Source organism: Perissodus microlepis, chromosome 18 (genome assembly GCF_051167445.1).
Source record: "Perissodus microlepis isolate ML-2025 ecotype Zambia chromosome 18, ASM5116744v1, whole genome shotgun sequence".
Classification (NCBI taxonomy): Eukaryota; Metazoa; Chordata; class Actinopteri; order Cichliformes; family Cichlidae; genus Perissodus; species Perissodus microlepis.
In genome coordinates, this window is record NC_140478.1 from 25,976,166 (window position 1) to 25,999,329 (window position 23,164).

Here is a 23,164-nt window from a genome sequence, read left to right on the forward strand (position 1 = left end):
TCAAACTATAACATCTCGCCTCGCGGGTTGTAACATGCTGTGGTTTAAGGGAGCGCTTCAGAGAGGCGTGTCCTTCAACTCTCTCGCTCCCCTTTTCTGTCGAAACCTTTATATTATCTCGATGTATGATTGTTCTGGGATTTTTTTTCTGTGCTAAAACAGAGTCTTCACTCTGTTATTATCTATAAAAAAGCATGCATTCTTTAAGATAACATGTTCCAGTGTGAGGTACCATAATGCATTTCTCTGTTTCCTGAGACGCTTTTCACCCTGAGTCAATTGTTATTAAAAGCACCCGAGGCGTATAGATAAAATTTAAAAGCTTGCATTTTAGAGAATAGACACGCATAAGCAAAACATTCTTGTTCATACAAGTCTCTGTCACTGACAGGAATGCAGCTTTCCATGAAACGGGGAAGAGAGAAACTTTGGAGAAGCCCAACCCGCTCACGGACTGAGTGAATGACGGGTTTTTTTTCCTTTTCTTTTACTTCCAGGAATTCCAGATTATGCATGTCTACCTTTAGTGAAGCCATGTTTCTCGTAATTATCTGCTCTAAGCTGTTGAAATGGAGAAACCACATGTGCAAACCACAATCAATCAGATAACCTCAAATGCAACCACTAAACAAAATAAACAAACAAACAAAAATACTCGTTTTACTTTTCAAAAAGCTGTTCAATTAACGATTTTTCTACACTGGACTTCATCTGACAACCAAAGTAGCTCAACTGAGGGTGGCTACGTTAACATCCTGTTACTATATCAGTGTTGTCACATCTCCTGAGCTCTCGTCGTCAGTATCGATGTGTCAACCGTAACCACTGTGGTGATTACATCTTTCGTCAAACTCAGATGTCACACAGGTCTCAAGCACCGAGTTTATCCTGCTTGTGCCGGCTTTGTGGTCTAGTTAGTGCCACCACTGAAGAAACTAGTTTGATCCTGCCTGTCTTGGCTTAAAACAGTTACATTTCCTGGTCAAATAAAGTTTTAAAAATGTGATTTGTGAGAGTGATTCTATAGATTTTTGACGTTTTTTTGGATTTTGAAACATGATTTATTTACATTAGCTCAACCTAAATATCAAAAAATGGGTAAATAACACCAAAATAACCTGGACTGGAAACTGGCATTCCATCATTTTGATACAAATTGTCAAAATGATGGGTAAAAGACTTTAAGTGTTCAGGAAGATTAGAAAAGTTCCAGTCCCAAAAGTCCAAGAAAGACCAAACAATTCATTATTTGGAAACATGTCAATAATATTTGGAGTGTATATTAATTAAAGGAGGGGGCTCTGATTGTAGCAGTGCGAGGTGGTCTTAAAATAACTGAGAATGGATAAAATGTTTTATAGAAATTGAAATGGTAAATATGCTTGATAGTTTATTTTAAGAGAAAAGTGAGGAAGTGGTTCAGTTTCCCAGCATGCCATTCTTCAAGATGAAATTAGTTCATTCATTATATGTATTTAGTGTATTTAGCGGTTCCCTTATTCAGGTTTGTTTGCACCACTGAATAAAATGAAAAAGAGGGGGAAAAACCAGACATTCATTTCCTGCCTGGGGAGTTTGATGCTCTAGTTTGATATTATCCTACATCAGTTTACAGTGAAAATGTGTTTATGTAAACAAAAATCAGACAGCGGGTGAAATTTTCTCACTTTTTCTTATGTATTATTTCTCTTGGTGTCACAGGTTTAAAATTCAGTCTGATGGTAGGATACTTTGTGTCTTTTAAGTGTGTCATGCATTCATGTCAAGAATAAATTAAGGTAAATCTCAAAAACAGTGGACTTTTATAGTGCAGATGTATTTTAGCAAAATCTCTGTCCATGTTTAAAAGCTTTCAACATGTTTAAAACAAGCCAAATGTAATAATTCTAAGGAATTCTCACCTCATTTCAACTCTGTGAGTGTTAACGGTAATTTTTTTTCACTCACTCTTGTCAGACTTTTCACACTTTCATCGTGGGCATAGATGTGAGTAACCACCAGCAGCATGATGATTCAGTGTTTCCTCATACCACAACGCACTTACATCTGAACTCACGCAGGGCTCAAGTGTTGAGTTTATCCTGCTTCTGCCGGTTTTTTCTGGTCCACTTATTCCCACTACTTTTAAAGAGCTTCGTTAATACTGCCTATCATGACCTATAGGACATGCTTGCAAAAGAATGTCTAAGGAGTTTAATTTTTAAGATTAAACTCTAAAAGTTGAACTTTTATTTGGGTAAGTAATTTTAAAATAAACTTGAGTGGAAAATAGCTCTACAGACCAAAATAAAAACAGATCATTTTGATTTGAATGTAAATGTGTGCAGTGCTTTGAGTCGTCAGTAAAAGTGGAAAAGTGCCATCCAAACAATTAAGTACTTGGAAATTTGTGTATAATATTTTTAGTTTGTAGTTTTAGTTGAACTAAAAGTGTAAATTAGGAAAAAAGTAAAATAAGGAAGTAATTTAGTTTCTCAGAACCATCTGTCACCCTTCAAGATGAACTCTGTGTGCTCATCCTATACAGTAAACATTTAGTGAAAGATGTGATGGTCCTTTTATTGAAGTTCATTGTCTTTCATTTACAAAATAAACTGAGGGTTTCTTTTTATTAAACATTTTAAATAAACCTGAATTTCAATTCAATTTTATTTATACAGCGTCAAATCACACCAACAGTCATATAATAATAATGTATACTTTATTGATCCCTGTGGGGAAATCACTTTTGTTTTTCTTCACATTTGACCCATTCACTCAGTGAAGCAGTGGGCAGCCACTAAGCAGGCGCCCGAGGAGCGGTGTGCAGGGACATTACCTTGCTCAGGGGTACCTCAGGGTAGCCGTTCAGTGGATTCGAACCACTGACCTTCTGATCATGGGGCGACCGCCCCCCTATGAGCAAGCACTTTGGCGACAGTGGGAACGAAAAACTCCCTTTTACCAGGAAGAAACCTCCACCAGAGCCAGGCTCAGGGAAGCGCAGTCATCTGCCATGACTGGCTTGGGTGAGGAGAGGAAGGCAGGATGAAAGAGATGCTGTGGAAGAGAGCCAGAGATAGTAATAAATAATGATTAAATACAGAGAGGTCTATAAACACATAGTGACTAGAAATAGTGATTGAAGGAGAACTACTTCCCCCAGCAGCCTACATCTACTGCAGTATAACTAAGAGAGAATTCAGGGTCACCTGATCCAGCCCTAACTACATGCTTTATCAAAAAGGAAACTTTTAAGCCTAATACTAAAAGTAGAGATAGTGTCTGTCTCCCAAATCTAAACGGAATCTGGTTCCACAGAAGAGGAGCCTGAAAGCTGAAGGCTCTGCCTCCCATTCTACTTTTGAATACTCCAGGAACAACAAGTAGGCCCACAGTTTGAAAGCAAAATGATCTAATGGGGTGATATGGCACTATGAGGTCATTAAGATAAGATGGGGCCTGATTATTCAAGACCTTGTATGTGATTGTATGTGATGTACGTGATTCTGTGAAAATGTGTCTGCCTGGGACCAGGAGCCCCCTTAAAAGAAAGTATTATATAAAAAAATAAGAAGATTATCGACATTCACTGGATAACTTGATAATAGACTTTAACCTGTGGCAGTCTCACCAACCCTTAGCTCAACCCCAACGTCACCCAAGCAAACTAGTGAAGACTCAGCCTCCAGTAAACTGGGAGAAATAATTATTTGGGCCTCTGGTGAATTTGTAAGTTTTCTCACTTACAATAAAATGAACAAAACGAAATATCAACCATGGTGGTGGAGTGGTTGGGATTGGTTCCTGAGTGGAGTGGTTCCTGTGTCGACAGAGCACAGGAACTTTATCAATCCCAGAGAGACACTGAGTTATAAAAGCAGCATTAAAAAAAAGACAGCAAATCTGATGTATAACGGAAATCATGTTGCCAAAATCATTTTACTGATCATTTTTGGTAAATTTCACTTTGAAAATTCACTTCACTTTGCTTTTTAGGAAAGTTACAGTAAAATTATTCTAGCTTTCACCACACGAGGGCAACACATCCACGGGAATCATTCCTTCTGTGTCTTCTCCTCCCATATACTTGACACTCAGCAGCTCCTCCTGTCTTTTGCACTCATCCATCATACTGCAGTGCTGCTTTAAACAATTTATTAGCCATTCAACTTTACAGTTTCACAGCCCTTTAAATCTTTCCATTTATAGCAGTGTCCTATCTCTGAACTGCTGGAAATGTACAGCACTGCTTACACATAGATTTTTAGGATTCAGTGTTTATAAGAGAGTACTTTTGTCATCTATGCAAAAAAAAAAAAAAAAAAATCATTCAGAACATACACATGCAGACTGATTAATTACAATAAATGCTTATCCTCTAAGTGACAATGGACAATGCACATTTAGTTTTTTTATTTTATATCTTTATCAAAGTCTTAATCTATCTATCTCGATAACAGAAAGAAAAATAAAGCTGTTTAAAATAAATACCTGTAAACTCACCTGAAGTGAAAATGATATAGAGGAGGAATGAGAGAGAGCAGACTGAATATATACTTTTTGTTGTTTTCCACACGACAAACAAGAAGAAAAGACTTTCCCCACCCCTCACCTCTTTTCTTGGATTATTTACTGCATGAAAAACACAAACCGTTGCATTAATTTCAGTGACACCGCTGTGTGAACGCAGTCCTGACAGCTCCGGCACTGGATTGACCCAGATACATGCAAATGCACATTGCAAGGAGATTACTATGTAATAAAAACATGTGGTATTTTCATTGTATTGTAAAGCTAGAGGAAGTCATTATAAAAAGGTGCAAAACTCTGTGTTGTTTTGTGGCCAAATGGGGGTTTCAAAAGGCAGGTTTATCTTACACTGTAAAACCCCCTGTACAACCTCAGGTGTATCGAGTAAGTTAATAGTAAAGGCATTCCTTTGTGTTTAGAAACTCAGTTGCAGTCAAATATAAGCATCTTTTGTCCAACTTGATATATATTTCCCCTAAAAACAGTGCTCTCTAGTCTCTAATAACTGTGGAGGAGCTCAGGGTGGTTTGATGGGTGGACGTGACCCTGAGAGAGTCCAATATTTATTTAAGATGTTAAATAGAATATCTATCACTGTTATCAAGGGTGGTCACGATGTCAAATTTTTATCCTTGTCAAAAAGGGTCACAACATTTGTTAAAAAAAAGCAACCTAAAACTAAACTGGATAAACAGCTGATAAAAATATTATAATATGGATTGAAGCTCATCCTGTGTATCCTGTTATCCTATGTGATTTTGTGCCATGATATTGATGTTTCATTTTTAAATAAGATGGTTATCATCAGTACTCGGTTATAATAGCGCCACTGATTCTAATTATGGGTGCTCCAAACAGGCCATTTGTTTCATTAGGAGGAAATATTTAGCAACAACTAAGCCCTATGCAAGACCTTTTGGAAAATACTCGTTACAAGAGCTGGAGCAACTGGCTTCACATACTTCTGCTTTTGGAAAGGTACTGGAGGACTTTAAATATTAATCACACTGTCTGAAGCATGCTTTCACTTGTATTTTGGACATTTTCTTGTCTCTTAGGAAAGCAGGAAACTAAATGGTTGATTAGAAAATTTCAACCATCATGAGGTCACCAATCAAACCTCTATGGGGTTTTTTCTTTACCACAGAGAAAACAATTTCCCTGATTATAACCCAGTGGAGTCAGTGGGATTTTTTTCACCGTGGTTGTGTAAAGGTTTATCAAGTCTGAGGCTTGTTAGGGCCTCAGAAATTCTTGTGCCTGCCTTGCTGGTTGCACTTTTTCCTCTCCCCAACCACACTGCAACATCTTGAAATCAGTCCAGCATCCAAGGCCTGCCCACACAACCCCAAGAGGATGACATAGAGAGTGAAACAGGCCCCCAGCTACACACCAGTATAACATACTCCTAATGATTGTGAGAACGAGAGGAGGCCGAGGAAGGAGGACAGAAGAGACAGAGTGGAGGGGAGGGGGCACTGAGAGCTGAACTGAGGCGGAGAGAGCCAGAGAGAGAGTGTTTATTTAAGTTTTTCGTCTCCTGACTCAGACAGAGAGCAGACTACAGAGGATAATGAGAAACAGACCTTTGGCGGAGAGGAAGAGGAGGGAGGCAAGACTCAGGACAAGGAGGGACAAGGAGGATTCAGTGGGGAGAAGAGGGGAGAAAGAGCTGGGAGGGAAAGGAAAAAAATGCAAGAGAAGAAAAGGGGAGGAGTGACAGCCAAAAAAGGGGGGGCTGTTGTGTTCATTGCCACAGGAAATAGGCCCTCTTATGTTCACTAACTGACAGTTAACATCACAGCCCTGGTGGCCGTGCAGGCGGCCTATAGCAGGTTTCAGAGATAATGAACTTCTTGCCATGTGTCCTGCTCATGATTGGAATAATAATCATATTGTTTTGGGCTTAACTGTGCGAAAATCTAATTGATGATAAGGATGATGAGGACATGAAGTTGATTTTAAAAGGAAAAACTAAATGAGCTGATGCAAATGATGCAAAATGAGACAAGAAAAGAGAAATTTGCATGGGATTGTTATAATAAGTGAATGTTAAGTGAATGACTTCAAGAGAAACCTTCAGAGTGAGCGAGGCAGGGGGAGAGGAGGGGGGCAGGAGGTTGGGCAGAGGGGATTCATGACTGACAGACATGAGGTCCTATGGGGAATGAGTAACGGACCAACTGGAGCTGGGAAACCCACCCAAAGGCAATTAAGGGTAAAGGACGACAAAAATATTTGATAAACTTTTTTTCCCCTCCTCCCAGTCTCTTGAAGAACTAGAAGAAGAAGCTACAGGGATGACGATGGAGCTAGAATGAAAGAGCCGACGGTATTTTGGAAATATGATTCGGAGAAGACTGTAAATTATCCGGAGCGAAAATTTGATTTGGATATCAAGACATCAAGTCTGGAAAAACTTGCAAACAAGGAGGCAAGAAGCAGAATTTTTCGCGTAGAAACTTTCTGAAGCAAAACTTTCCTACATATCCCAGATGAGGAATATTAGCACAATGACACGCACTTAGGAGAAGAGTTTGGGGAATAAAGTTCTTTTGAATTCTTTTTAAAGGCACACCAAGGGACGTTAAAATCGCCTGACGCAGGGAGACAAGATTGTATCAGTATATCTGTATCCTGTCCTTGCTGCCGGAGGGCGATGGGGGCCGCGCCGGGCTCGGGCTGGGAGGAGGGAGAGTTCGAGTTCAAGTTGGTTTTTGAGGAGGATCCGCCGTCGCGGCAGAGCCAGGGTCCATCCCCGGTGCGCACTACCGAGCCGGAGAGCTCCGCTGCCGGGGAGGAAAGTGAAGGCGCCCTGCTGCAACTCGACTCCTCCAGCAGCAGCAGCCTGGGTTAGAGTCACTTCCTGAATAGCTGAATGTGGTAAAAGCAAAGGGACATACTGGATAAAGGGGGTCTGAGCGGCCTGACGGGTTGGCTTCTATAACTCATGGGAACTTCTGTGCGCGTGCGTGCCTTTGCGTGTCGTCTGATGGGGCTTTCATCTGCATGCCTGTGCTTATGTGATGTGTATGTTTGAACGTACGTCCGATGCTTGCGTGAGAACGAGTATATTTTTACTGTGTGTTTGTTTTCTGTGTGGTATGCATCTGCGTGCATATCTTTGCGCATTGTGAGCTTGTGCATGCGTGCGTGCAGCCCCAGACTCAATGTGTTTCTAATCAGCTGTGCGTGTGAGTAGAGTTAACAGCTGCCATCTGGGAAGGAACCTCAACCTCTGTGTACTGAACACACACACCTCCCTCCCGTCTTCATCCGAGCTCCACCAATACATACACATACCTCACATCCTCACATCTTCTCACTCATTTGTTTCCCGCCCACACTGGCATACATTTGTATTACCACACCCAAGGTATGAACATTAACTACAGGAGAAAAAGGAGAGGGCAAGTCTTCACGTTTTTCTTCACTTTTTTTTTTAATGTTTCAGAGTATGTAGGTTTTATTTATTTGGGTATAAATCTCCATGGATATGCCCATTAAATGTGTTAAAGTTGGGCTTTTCAAAACGAAGCAATGCAGAAGTTAAATATGAATCCAATATCTATCAAGGTAAACAGATTGCCAATTTAGCTGCAACAAGATTGTTGTGGTGGTAAAGTTTGTTCACCAATGAGTTGAATAATTTAACTGTCAAAGACTTTTAAAAAATACATTATTGCAAAAATACTTATACTTTAGGTGAATCAGTCTATTATGCTGCTCCAGATCTGTTTTGTGACCTATTGTTTTTACCCCGAACCTCATGCCGGAAACCATCTCATTTAAGATCGAAGTTTGTTAAAGAGCTGGACTCTCGAACTGAGATTCTCTGAAGTATATTAGATCTGTTAGACTGGTATCTCCAAAAGAAACTGATCCAATGATAATTTAAATTATGTTTTTTTTAAAAAAAAAAAAAAGATTAAGAAGAGAACACGAAGAGATAAATTGCCCATTAAATTGAGGCAAAAAAAAAAAAAAAGACAACAGTTTAAGCTTAAGAAGAAATCAATCTGAGTGGCACAAATGTATATTTTTTTTCCATTTCCTTTGAACCCTATAAGGCTTATATATATACATATATACATACATACATATATATGTCATACAAGGGGGCACACAGCAGTATTATGACATTTTTGCTTTTCTCTTCTCTCAATGTCTCATGACCCCTCTCATGTATTTTTCCACCACTTGTGAGGCCCCACAGACCCCCAGGTTGAGGTAAACATTGCTTTTTTGAGGTTCAGCTCAGGACATGGAAACAAACATGAAAGTATATTAGATCAGTGAGTCTTTTTTTTCCCTGTTCGATAAGTGTTAGTTAAATTCTGGTGCCTCATAAACTCCTGCTGGTCTACATATAAACCGCTAAATCACCGATTCATGTGAAAAATCCGCCAGCAGAAGAGTTGCCTCAGTACTGCAGCTTTAATCACTTGGAAATACTTTTGTTGCCAGGAAACATTTGAAGAGATTTTTTTTTCACCCAGCTTCTTAATTCGTTGGCAGTTGCTGTTGTGTGTCCGCATTGCCCAAAAATTGCCCGCATGGCCCGCCGCCACTACGGAGCGGCAGTGATCAGTCGGAGCCTCGTTCATTAGAGAGTAACTACTGTTTGACTCCATGTGAAGCCAGACCACACCACACTGGGAAAATGTTGTGGCAAGGAATGTGGCCTTAAGGAGTCAGTTTGGTGGCTTATGGGCAAAATCCAAAGGAGTCATGTTGAGATTATACAATGAAAAAAGTCTCTATATAAATGTCAAGGTCAGCGGTGGATTTGGGTGTGTGGTTCCTCATGCTGTGAAATGAATCAGTGGGCCAAAAGTAAACTTCATGATTTAGTTAGAATTCCCATTTCACCCTTTATTGTGCAATTTGTAACTATAATACATGGAAAAATGTACGAAATAGTTTAAAAGTAGAGCTGAAAGTTTTGGAGTTTTGGAGGGATTTTGATAAATTGTTGCCATATGACAGAGTGATTATGGATAAAACCAAATCCCACTTTAAGGCAAGATTATCACAGTCTTTTTGGCCCATATTTAGATTCATCTGGACATCTACGTTGATGTTTTTGAACTGAATGTGGAAGCTGGCAGCATTTACCATTCCAAGTTTGGTCCCCTGTTTCTTGTTGCCTTTATTAACAAAATAATAAAGACTAAGACTAAAAAATAGCATGAAGAATTTTAAAATGAAAACCAACTGGTGTCCAAGAGTCACAAAGAAAACATGGCTGATACCAAACTCATGTCTGCCTTTTAAATGTGAAGCTATAGTTAGCTGCTAATTAGCCTAGCTAGCATAAAGATTTAACAACAGCTTCAGAGATAATAATACACTGATTTTTATGCTTCTGACTAGCTGTTTCCAGTTGTTATGCTATAAAATTAAGCTAGTTGTCTCCAAATAGTGTACCAAGGAACAGTGTAGATATGCCTTGGGATTCACCTCAGTGAATGGTCACGTTATGATGGTGCAGCAGTTTGAGTGTCAGAGTGATCCCGGGGGTTATGTTGTTGGGGGCATTTTCTCCAGGTTGGGTCTCCCAAGACAAACTGGTCTGTGACTGAGACCTGGCTCATTCCAAAAAAGCTCTGAACGTGACACATGGTCAGCATTTTTCCTGTTTTTTGTGGACTGTATAAAACTGTCTGATAAGGTGCCAGAGACAAATTATATCCTAGAATTAAACAGCAATGCTTTTAGTGTTGTGATGGTAAAAACTGTGGGCAGATGTTCACATTGGTTCTTCCATGTAGAGTGGAAGTCCGGTCAGACAGAGCTATAAATGTTGATTAGGTTGTGGCAATTGGGAAAGCATATGCATGCATCTTTTTTAAATACATTAGCATTTGACTGAAGTTCACCTATATACACAAACTACTTTTGCTTTTAAATATAATGGCATATACATTTGTCTACATGTAAATTCTGTTTCATTAATTTCATGGACTCTTACATGTCTGGATTATGACATTTGTCACCTTCCTAACCCCAGTGTCTGCATTATAACCCTGTGATGTGACACGAGTCTGGCTCAGGTTGCTCAGTACCACAAGAGACAGAGTTCAAAGCACAAGGTCAGATGTTAGAGGTGTACTCGTGGAGTATGTTTTCTCGAATTGCTTGCTTTTCTTTTCATTGAGATTTAAGAGGGGCATCCAGCAAACGGCGACGTTCCCAACTCCTAATTTCATTTTTTTAAGCAAGGAAATGTATGGTGTGATGCTAGTGGAGCTTTTTACTAAGAACACAAATACCGCTGTAATGCTATGTTCCTTCAGGCGATGTAATCAGAAGAAATTTTAAATGACAGATGTAATAGAGGCTTCCAAATACCACTATTTGCCTTAAGATTTTGGCTGGCTATCAAGTACACCTTGTACACAAAATGTTTTAAAATCACTCAACAATGTTAAGCAGCTGTTTGCCTCAGATTTTCTAAAAATGTCAAACGACTTAATCCTCTGTCAGTGCAGCTAGTTGTTTCTTATCTATTTGCAAAGCTAAGTTACTAAACTGTTTGGAGTAGTTTTGCATTTTCCGAAAATTACTTCTATTTCCTAATTTATATTAAAAGTGACAAAAATGCTGCACTTGCTTTTAAGACATTATTGCGGTAAAATTCCAGCGTGTGCATTTTCCATATGGTAGCAATTACAGTAAAATGAAGGGAAACTGATGTGTAAAGCATGATAGAAGCACACTGATGATAAAAAATGAATCTTTACTCACCACAAATTGTGTTTACAATATTTTGATTTTCATCTAACGAGTCTCTCTCACGCCAGATGTACAAGAGCAGGACAGATGCAGAGCTAGCTATTATTGTGTGTTTAAGGGGATGAAAAGTAGATGAATAATTATTTATTCTCATGTGGATGAAAAGGTGTAAAGTGAACAGAACAAAGTGCTGTTCTTTGGGAGCATGGGATTATAGTCAGTTTAAGCAAGCGGGCAACTTGCCAACAGAAAGAGTATTGTAAAGATTTTCTATTCATATAATTTGTGGGTGTGCCCTTCATGTGTCTAACCTTTATGTATTTTAAGTTACAGACAAAAACCTGGCTGCCTCTCACGCAGGTCACTCAATCGACATCCCCAGCCCAACACCTGCGTCCAGTCAGCGGGCAGGGATGCATTCCCCACCTCCACGAAGGGATCACTTCAATAAGTTCAGCGGGACCTATGAGAGCCTGCCGGCACGCTCTGTACAGGTGAGACTGCCTATGTCTAAGTATTTCATATAATCTGCAGTTTCAACCTTGACTGAACAAATGACCGTAGAAAGAATCAGCTACAGCAGCTGCAGCAGCCGTCTGATTGGTTGACCTTAAGTTTGTTCCAAGAGCATATTCAACTTTTGTAGACACGCCGTCGATTGCATGTAAGTCAGTCCAAGAAGAAGGAGGCTTCCTCAGCAGCTTTTTCTTGGGTTTCCTTCCATTTTCCCTTAAGATTAAGAGGTTTTCCTTACTTGGAGAGTTTTTTCTGTATCCAAACCAAGGGCCGAAAGACTTAGAGTATATAAGTTAAAGTTTTTTGAGACAAAGTAAACAGACTTTTAAACACACACATTTAGTGTTTCTACTCATGCAGTTGAGGAAATATTAGGCAAGAAGTGGATGTACTGCTTTTCATTCAGACAGTTGTTTCAATTCATCTCAGCACAGCCTGAAAATCAACTCACAGTGACTTGAAAACTGCTTGAGATTGACAAACAATAGCACCAATACTTGGTTTGATTTTTTTCATATATTATTATTGGTAGGCAAGTTTTTTTGTTATTATGCATTCAGCTACTTCTTTACTATGACTTAAGCATTTTGCAGGGCAGCTGCTGAAATATGTTGTAATACTGTCTCAGAATATAACAAGGTGAGAGTACATGTACAGTTTTCACTGAATTCTGTGGTTTACTGGGTAAAGATTGGTCTTTTGTACCTGAAGGACCCAAATTCTGGACTTGCAGACAACACAAGGTAAATGAAAAATAATCCTTGATTAGGTTGAAAGTCCTTTACAAAAGTTGAAAATTCCACAGCTGCACAATACATGAGGGAATAAACACAGAGAGGAAAACAGACTATTAAAATAAAACAGGAAGTAACTGCACAGCGAATCACGTGAAAAAGAAGAAGACTTGACAACGAGAGGGTGGAGAAGCAAGCATGTTCCTCAAAACATAAAAACATCCCACAAATAAAACACATAACCCAAACTGTATTATATTAACTAAAACTCAAAATTATAAAAACCACAGGACTTGACAAACAAGAGGTTTTAAACACAGCCAGACACCCAGCCTACTTTCTCCTACAGTCCTGGAGTAATTTTGAAAAAGTCTGAAGGCAGCTAAAATTCACTGTGGCAGATTTTATATATTAGGTTTCAAATTAAGCTAAAGAGGCTTTCAGGGAGCACATGCTTAAAAAGGGTCAGTGCCAAGAAAAGGATACAAATCCACACATAAAAAAAGCTTGTTTTCTCATAGTTTATCTCACCACGATGTTTAATGAAATTCTTAGTACATACAAACAAAACGTAGTGATCACTGCCTCAGTGCTCTCTAAATAGAGAAGGGAATAAATAACGGCTGTTTGCCTTGACGTTAACAGATGTCCCCTTTAACTACTTGGTGGAGACCACAAGAATGAACACTTTCTAATATTTTTTCTTTGCTTTTTATACATTACTATTATTATTATTATTATTATTATTATTATTATTATTATTAACTCCTCCAGTTCTGATAAGACTTGGTAAGGATGTAGAGTGGGTCGTGTTAAAAAATCCATTAAAATTTGGTCTGCATCCACCAAGGTCTTCAAGGTCAACTTCATTATTTATTAGTTGAAAATTGTCAAAAAGCCTCATAACTTATAAAAATATGATTCTTACAAGTGCAGTGTTTGTAGAAAGTACCATAGAGAATCTTAAACTATCATGTTGCATTTGACCTTTGACCTCTCCTTAAAGGTCAAAAGATTGATCTGAAGGTCAAAGTAATAACAATGGTTTAAAGAGCTATTTAAAATTGTGCTTCTTACTGCCAGCTTTCTTACTGAGATTTGAATTGTTAATTAGATATATTTTTTTGTGTGTGACAATGTTTGTGACGAGCCTCTTATCTTTTTTCCAGGTTTCTGAATCTCGTGTGGTCGAGTGCCCCAGCATCCAGATAACCACCATCTCGCCTGACGATGACACAACACCCACCATTTCCAGTTACTGGGACATGGGCAACAGCGGCGGTTGGGACAGAGAGCGCCTTTACCTGCCTCTACTGGATCCTTTTACCTATCGTGACAGATGCCCCAGCTCCCTCAGCCCCAGCCCCGCCTCTAGCCCCTCCTCTCGAGGCTGGCTCAGTCCCGCTTCCAGCTGCGACTCTCTGCTGGTGGAGGAGGAGGAGCTGAACGAAGGCAGCATCAATTTTGGGCACTCATCATCCTCAAGGCCCACCTCACCTAGTGGGAAGAAGCGTAGAAACTCCCCGCTGGCGTCTCCCTGTACTTCGCGCAGAGGGAGTTACTCAGAGGAACTGCAGGGGTGCAACCTGGAGGGTGGAGAGTCCACCCCTCACTCTCAAGCTCCGCCCAGCAGCTGTGAGCTCAGCATTCCTCAGAAAACCAGGAAGACATCATTGGAGCAGGTAAAGTGCTGTGTGTGATCTATTGCCTTTATTTAGGTACCGCCCTGCCAAACCTGGAGTAGGCCTCTCAAAGCAGCAGTATAAAATTCTGTTTTCTAACTCGGCTCCTGCTCTTAGACCTCAAGCTGCCATCCCTGTCTAGTTTGTTTGTTTGTTTTTAAATTAAAACAGAAATTACAAGAGAGGGTTCAATCTGACTGTCAAGCCAAGGACACTTCACAGTCACACAGTAAAAAACTTGTGGAACTCAAGGTAGCCAAGCCATAATGAATGTCCAGCTTCATGATTTATTTGAGTCTATATGTGACCATCATATATCAAATGAACACCAAGCTGTACTGAAGAAGACTTGAAACCAGTGACTGACCCATTAAACTTATCAGGAAAATGTTCAGTGAGGCAGAAAATCGAGTGAAAACTCAGTGATTTCCTCATTGACTTCTATGTAATGGCGCTCGCAACGAGAGGAGTCGCCCCCTGCTGGCTATCACAAAGAATGCAGGTTCAAAGGACCTTTATTTCAGAGCCATCTATACAGTGTATGCTCATATTATGTTGTTTTTACTATGCTTCTGTCTAGCATCGGCACTAAATATGCATTTTAGCAAATACAAAAACTGAAGCAGTTTAAGTCTTAAAACAGTTTTCAAGAAAGCTAAAAGCTGCGACTTTTTAATGATACAGACACCAACGTTTTAGTTCTTGATTGGATGTTTAATTTGCAACGATTAAACTCTGTTATGTTTTGAGATTTCATTTTCATCATATGGATATTTCTTTCCCAATACCTTGGCTTCCTCTGGTGATGGATAATGCAGAGTTTCTGTATTTACTGTGCAAAAACTCCCAGTCTGTGTGTTCTGGTGCTGTGGCTGCTTTATACTTGCGTTATTGCTGAACCCTGATGTAGTCATCAGAGTGTGAGAGTGTGTGTGTGCTTAGAAACCATGTAAAGGCATGGAATGTGTGTATGGCTGGGTGTAAAAAAGCTCTCTGGATGCTCAGTTAGAACAGAAAAGTGCTATATCTATATCTAAGTATCAGTCCATTTACTTTCAGCAATAGTTCCACATGATTGCCGGTCCAAACAGTTTTGCCATTACTATACTTCCTCTGTAATCTTTTTTTAGAGATAAGCAGGCCCCTCTGTGTAGAGGGCCTGCCTATAATCCACGTGCTTGGACATTATTGCATAAATGTTGCTAATATTGCATTAGTGTATTAGTGTAGATACCTCCAAAAGCTGACCATGATGTAATTTTCAGGCTGCATTGGCATGTTTTCTTACTCCTTTATTTTGGCATCTGTTCCTTGCCATAGTTTTGTTGACTTTGCTTTAGAGTACATTAGGGTTCCCTTACACAGAAATAAGGAAAACAACATTTACTTCTTTCTCTAAATCTATAAAACTTTGGTTTTTGGATAATCAAACATGTTGTCATGATTTTGAGTAGTGTCAAAGAAAGTCTTTAATGTGTAAGGATTTTTAACATTTGATTTTTAATACGTTATATGGGCATGTGTTTATTTTAGATATGTTTCTCTCTTTTAGCTAGCCTCACATGCTTGTGTATGTGTGGTTTTGTTGGTTAATTTGATATGTTATCAATCTGCCAGGGACTACAGATGAAAATTAGCCCGTGCGGCTAAATCTGGCACATTCACATGATGAATTGTTTAAATAAACATAAACATAACCATACAGAGAAGACTGAAATATAAAAGAAACATAATAGAAATAGAAAAGCAAAAACAAGTCTGTGGAGAACTAAAGAGGTCAGATTTTTGTATTGCAGTTATCTCCCAGGGAGGTGGACCAGGAGCAGGCTCTGGGCCACAGCTCTCCCTGCCCACTGCCAGAGACCCAGCAGAACAGGAGAGAGCCCCCATCTGTGGGCATGGACTACCTCTCTGTTCCCCCTCCTCTGGCCTGGGGCAGAACCCGAGCCAGCGCCCACAGCCCTCTATTCAGGCAAGGACAGCATCACTTTTCAACATTTCAATCCTGTAAATTTACTTGCTTCTCTCCATGTGGTTCTTTATATTCTTACTGCATCTAAAATTCTCACATCTGATTTATTTCAGGTCTAACGCCCTGCCGCCACTTGATTGGCCTCTGCCATCCCAGTTTGACCAGTATGAGCTGCGTATTGAGGTCCAGCCTCGGCCACACCACAGAGCCCACTACGAGACGGAGGGCAGCAGAGGAGCCGTCAAAGCTGCACCGACTGGACATCCTGTTGTCAAGGTGAAAATGAAATTTCTCAGGGTTTTTTTTCACCTTTAACTGTGTTATATGATATCAGATCTAATTTAAGGTTAACATGTCTTTGATCATGTTCACACAACACTGGAACAAATTCTTTGGCCACACGGTCGCGGCTCACTGCTGCTGGCCTCATCGCAGTTTGATTTCACACTGCGTCTCTCTCTCTCTCTCTTCACAGCTGTGTGGTTACACAGAGAGGAAGCCGCTCTCTCTTCAGGTTTTCGTTGGAACAGCTGATGACCGATCAATCAGACCACATCCTTTCTATCAGATACACAGGTACTGAGCTGCAGTATTTTTCTATTTAAACACAAACGTTTTCTTCATGCCATAATGTTCAAGGAGCACAAAATTCAGGGGACCAATCACGTGACTGTCGTAGCTTTAACCATTGTGCAATAAACCACCAGCTGGTTCTCGTGTTGGTCCAGAAAATGTGTTACAGTTGTTCTTAGTCCCTTTCCATAATCCAGAGAATATATTTTTGATTATGATATCCTATATCGAGTGAAGTGCAGATCCAAAGCAAAGCAGATCCAAACGGAGAAAAAAACCACACCCACACAAATTTTGTATTTTAAACACAATATTGAGTTCAGTTCCATCTTTGAAAGGAATATAATTTAAAACTGAGTCAAGAACCCTTAGAGATAGCGTGAGAAGTTCAGCCATCTGGGAGGGGATCAGAGTAGAGCCGCTGCTCCTCCACATCGAAAGGAGCCAGTTGAGGTGGTCCGGGCATCTGACAAGGATGTATCCTGGGCGCGTCCTGGGTGAGGTGTTCTTGGCATGTCCCACAGGGAGAAGGCCCTAGGGCAGATCCAGGACATGCTGGAGAGATTATGTCTCTCGGCTGGCCAGGGAATGCCTTGGTGTCCCCCCAGACAAGCTGGAGGAGGCTTCTCTGCTTAGGCTGCTGCCCCTGTGATCTGGCCCCGGATAAGCAGAAGAAGATCGATGGATAGATGGATGGATAATTTAAAATTATATGTGAGAGATTCATTTATCATTCAGAAGGGAATGTAGTCAACTCTGCACACCTTAAACTGTCAGTCAATACTAAAAATATCAAAGTAAGTCTACGAGGTCAAGTTAGATGAATATTTTTTTAGTGGCCAGTGAAATTTTCCAGCCATTGTATATTACAATGTTTTTTTTAAGTTAATAACATAAGTGCAAGACTTTAACTAATGCTCATTATTTTTTCAAGTCATTAGAAAAAAAGTGAGGGTGATATTAGTGATTATTGATCTCATGTGTTCACAGAATTTGAAGTGACGTGAAAAGGAGCATAAATCCTCACATTTTGGAAGCAATTTCACTGTTTTCCATTCATAAATAACTTGTGTTCTGCTGGGATTTCACTTTATTTTTCTCAGCTGGTAAATTTAAACGTATGTTCCCCTTCAGAGTGACTGGAAAGATGGTGGGCACTGCCAGTCACGAGAGCGTCCAGGTGGGGACCAAACTACTGGACATCCCCCTCAGCTCCGAGAACAACATGACTGCTCTGTAAGTCAGAAGGATGCTCTCACTGTCCTGGTCATGTTTGTAGAAAAAGGATTTTTTTAACACATATGCTGGAGTTGCTTATTATATATGCTCAGATGGGCTGCTCATGTTTGACTGCTGTGTCACACTTTGTAACTGGTCTACTTTAAGTTTTAAATAGCTCTTTCCCTAAAGTTTCAGTTTCAGTGTTGAGTGAAACTTTTCCTACTCAAATTTATGTCATGAGACAAATCTTGTGTTTCACAGCATCGACTGTGCCGGGATTTTGAAACTGAGGAACTCAGACATTGAGCTGAGGAAAGGAGAAACAGATGTTGGAAGGAAAAACACACGTGTTCGTTTGGTGTTTCGTACCCACCTCCCTATAGTGCCCCCTTCAGGACCCCCTGGACGAGTGTTGGCTCTGCAGGTTGCCTCTCTGCCCATCGAATGCTGTGAGTGGCTGCTTTATGGAGAATTCATATTATGATACAGAATCCTTTTACAAAGGAGTCACATTTGAAACACGCATTGTCACTTGGATTTGTCAAAGGTTGAGATTTTTTATAATTCTGCAAACACTGATCACAAGCGCTTTGCTTTATAAACATTATTTTATTTTATTTTGTTTTTCACTTACAGATCTTATTTGATATATTTGATTTTATTCTACTTTATAATGTCATGTCTTTTTAATCAACCTTATCCTGCATTACTTCTGCTCCACTACTCAAGCACTTCACTGATTACTCTTTGTTGCTTTTTTTACATTTTATTTTACTTTGTATTTTATGGATGGATTGATGTTTTATTGCATTTTGCTCTGTATTATTAATGGCTTGTCCGTCATCTGTAGAGCACTTTGAGATGCACTAACCTTGATGAAAGGTAGTGTATGATTAAAGTCTGATGACTACATATGCATTTATCGTTTCTCTCCACCACAGCCCAGCGTTCGGCCCAGGAGCTGCCTGTCATCGAGTCGGTCAGCCTCACTTCCTGCTCTTTGGAAGGAGGGGAGGAGCTGCTGCTGAGCGGCACAAACTTCCTGCCAGTCTCCAGAGTCCTTTTCATGGAGAGAGGCACAGGTAAGCGTCCAGAGGAGCCTTGGCGCATTTTAATTTACAGAACTGGCAGTAAAAGTTGATTGGGAATATAATAAGACAGAAAATAATTTGAAATCAGTTTTTAATATTAGGTAAATGATACTTCAGCCCATTAGATTTAGATTAAAATAGTGCTGCAGGAATTCACAGTTAGAACTTACAATTCTCTAACTGTTAACTTCTCCAACTAATTAAACATGCATGGGAGAGTTAACAGACCCACTATACATACACAGAGAGGCAAGAGAGGAAATAAAATTAAATGCAAGACACTAAAGACAAGGAACTTCCAAAATTAAATGTGAGAGTCATAACTAAATGGAACAAATACTGAGGGAACAAATAAAAAATGAGTCAAGAACTGAGAAAAGCAAAATGTTCAAACAACATAAAGATCAATAAACCAAAATAAAAATACCAAACAACCTAAAACAGTTCAAAAACCACATTAAGTTATAATGCAGTTTCAAATGCAGAGCACGAAGGATTTGATGCAATGCTTGTGCAACTAGGTCTAATAAACATTGAAGATGATGTGGGACAATATTTTTATTACAACAAACAATAGCCCCCTTTAAATGGTTGTCTTCACATATTTGAAGTTCATTATATGCTGATAATTTTCACATTCAGGTCTGTGTAATCCAGGTATTAGAAACTTATCTCACATGTATGTCATAATGTGGGGAGAACGTTGACTCAGATAGAGACTCAAGAGTTAAAAAAAAATCAACAAACAAATCTTTATTCAAGCTGAACATCAAAATTCAACCCAGAAGACACACAAAGAAAAGATTATATGATGATTATTTGATTGAATGATGAGTTCAGAATCAGAAGGGGGATACTAGAAGTCTAACAGACATTTTAAATGAAGCTTAATTTTGATGCTGCACTTTTTTAATTGACTTGTGTTCATTATGTCAAACCTTGCTCTTGTGCTCTTTTGCATTAGATGGCAAATTACAGTGGGAGGAGGAGGCTCATGTTGACCGTGACAACAGCAATGAGGTAAATTTGTGAAATTTCAGCAGACGCATCCAACACAACTGGAGATGCTCTGATAAATGCTCTTTAATCCCCCTGTATGTCGTTTTTATGCCTTCCAGTGTCTGTTATGTGTGAGGGTCCCAGCCTACAGTGACCTATCCGTCAGTCGGCCTGTGTCGGTCAATCTTTATGTTTCTAATGGGAAGAGGAAACGGAGCAGCACTCACTGCTTCAAGTATTTACCCAGTGAGTATCTAATCCCACAAATAATTTTGAAATAAAAAGATTTACAGTTTGAAATCCAATGTAAATACAACACTTATATGTGTCAGCTGGACATGTTTTACATGAACATCAGTTATGTGTGTCAGTTATTCTCGGTTTCTTCCCTCAGTTATGTTCAAAGAAGATGATCCCCTGCTCTCTCGATCCCCTATGCTGCCTCTGGATGGCGGAAACATGTGTCCTGCAGGGGGTCCACCCAGGATAGACAGAGGCTTCCATGTGAGAGGGGACCAGATGTCTGATGAGCAAAATCTGAGCTTCCACCTACCCCCTTACCCCTCCACCTATTCCTCTCCGTGCCCACCCATAAACTACAATGAGGAGTACTGCTCTAAACCTGATGCCACGGTGGAAGAGCCCGGCGGGACCAGGCCAGCACTATCCGAGCGTCGCCCCAGTTTTGAGAACCTAGAGCTGGGCTTCACCGAGCTCCTTCCCCCTCTGTACCCACGTGGTCCGCAGCCTCCCTCACCTTCACCTTCCCCATGGCTGGACTCACCCTACTTGTCCTCTTCACCCTCTCCTTCCCACTCATCCTCTCTCAGCCCTTTCCCAGCTGGAAGTCCTATCTCAACCTCCCCTCTGCCTCCCATCCCCAACTCCCCTTACCCACAGTACTCTGCTTATGCTCAGGAGGTCTGTCCCTCCCCTCCTACCAACCCAAACCCCTATCAGGATATCTGCCCAGCATCCTACTCCCACTATGAGGGCTGGGACCCCCAGGGAAGAGTGCTGGATACAGGAAATGGGGGAGAGAGGGATCCCAAGATCCAGGAGTACCCATTGGAGTTTACCAGCTCTGCCTCTATGCACCACATTACCTTTGAAGAAGGTGAGACATAGTTTTTTCAAAAAATAAAAGTGATATTTGAAAACTGATTTGATAAAAAATGACATAAGTGGCTACAAACACAGATACAGAAATGTTGCAGGAAGAAATACAAAGAATTTTTAATATTCTGGATAGAAGAATGAATGGTATCCACTGAATGGACTGTGCATTTTGGCTGCCACTCTCTAGGTATTTTGGGCGTTTTTTATTTTGTTTTTCTGGCCAGAAGTGACCAGATTTGGAAGAGAATGTGGAGTCCTAAGATATCTGGTAATATCACCAAATTTGACATACATATCTGTTAATTATCGATAAGAAACATAAAAATAAAAAACAGAAATTTCACTCCACAAAACTAGATCACAAAGTTCTTGGACAGCTGTACCACACAAACAGCACAACTACACTTAGCAGCCTTTCTAGTATCTAAATGTACAGGTTATAAAATAACTTTTTTTTTTTGAAAGGGCAATACTAGAAGTCTAATAGACATTCTATTCATATTCAAACTCATTCATATTCAAACTTTTCACAGAAACAATTTGTTGTACCAGACTGTAAACACGACTTTAATGCCGTAAAGCTGGCCATTTTAAAGTGGGTATCAGCGGAAGTTGACTCACTTTTGCAGCCAGTCTCCAGTGGCCACCATAGGAACTGCAGTTTTTAGCACTTCAGTGTTGTCCTTGTTTTTCAGCCCCGGGACTATGATTTTTAAAGGCACTTTTTAAAACAAGTTTATTAAATCATGTTTATTAATGCTGAAATATTTTTCTACTCACTGGTGCATTGTCTTGGGGTTTGAGTTGATCTACAAACACTGCCTTATGGAGTGAGAACGTGATATGACATGCAACACAACAAAAATTGTCTTTTTGATGAGAAAGTGAAACCTTGTTGTAGGTAAACTGGTAGCTTGAGAAACAAAGTGGTTAATTCCAACCTACCTCTTGACTAAAATAAAAGAACCCCGAAAGACTAGTTTTCAAACAGGTAACTCCTTATTTGTAGAGTTTCAGTCTCTTCTAAAAACACCCTCAAAAGTCTCTTGCCGGGTTCTGCTAGGAGCTTCTTCCTGCTTCCTGTTACAAAGTGCTTACTCTTAAGGGGTTGCTCAATTGTTTGGGTTTTACCCAATACTGTAGGGTTTTACGATTATTGATGATTGATTTAACTGCATGGAGTTATTGATGGTGACTTGACTTGATTGAGTTGATAATTGTATAAACTATTTTTGATACATCAAAACTAAAAATTTCTGGTAACTTGAACATAAAAAAACAACTGTCTTTTGTTTATAAACTAATTACCAAACTATGTTTGTTTGTCTTTTTTTATCAAATAGCATACAAGTTATAGTCATTGACAGATATATAGACAGATATTAGTCAATGTAATGTTTGGTAGCATCTTGTGGTTGCTGGTGTTTTTAGACGTTTACAGTCTTCACTGTAATTTGCATTATAACATTTTAAAAAAGAAACAAAGCATTAACCTTGGTGGTTAAGTTAGGGACTAGATTTTATTTTTACTTGATGCAAGAAGATGTGGTGTGCAGTTTTTCTAGATGTTCCAAATACAAAATCTCTAAAAAGGGGATGTTGAAATACGATTAAAATAAAGCCAATGAATTCTGAAAATATACATATGATTGAAACTGACAGTGCAGTATAGGTTAGTATTGTATTTTGCAGCAGCAAATTGCATCCAGTGAATCTGTGATTTTCTTCTCCTTCCACAGTATCAGAGTTCATCGGGGAGGACATCCAGTCTTACCAGCCAAGCTCACAGATGGACAACCAGCCAAACTGAGCTGAGAGGGTCCCCCGTTTGATATTCAGCCTCATTTTAAATTCCTTATGCACTCGGTATCAAGATGTGTCGCTGCAGTTACATGTAATATTGAAAGGGGATTACCAGGACACTGTTGTAATTATGACCACAGGTAACTGTTTTATAAAGGGAAACTAATATTTGTAACATGTTTTCAAAATAAATTATATAAGAAA

At 39.7% G+C, this 23,164-nt stretch overlaps 1 protein-coding gene across 1 annotated transcript; it reads left to right on the plus strand.

The window, feature by feature from the left end:
• Positions 1-6,740: 6,740 nt before the first annotated feature.
• Positions 6,741-23,164, plus strand: nfatc4 (nuclear factor of activated T cells 4). The gene is made up of 13 exons (XM_084913160.1): positions 6,741-7,364; positions 11,578-11,744; positions 13,670-14,182; positions 15,979-16,154; positions 16,268-16,430; positions 16,630-16,730; positions 17,862-17,963; positions 18,210-18,397; positions 18,890-19,030; positions 20,004-20,059; positions 20,158-20,284; positions 20,433-21,155; positions 22,897-23,164. Exons 1-13 carry the CDS (start codon positions 7,172-7,174, stop codon positions 22,965-22,967), a joined length of 2,721 nt encoding a protein of 906 aa, XP_084769286.1. The 5' UTR covers positions 6,741-7,171; the 3' UTR covers positions 22,968-23,164.

Bases quoted from the DNA above. Each gene is read 5' to 3' on its own strand.
- nfatc4 (XM_084913160.1), top strand. From the start codon at position 7,172: ATGGGGGCCGCGCCGGGCTCGGGCTGGGAGGAGGGAGAGTTCGAGTTC. The intron at 7,365-11,577 runs GTTAGAGTCACT...ATGTATTTTAAG, and splicing joins CTCCAGCAGCAGCAGCCTGG to TTACAGACAAAAACCTGGCT. The intron at 11,745-13,669 runs GTGAGACTGCCT...TCTTTTTTCCAG, and splicing joins TGCCGGCACGCTCTGTACAG to GTTTCTGAATCTCGTGTGGT.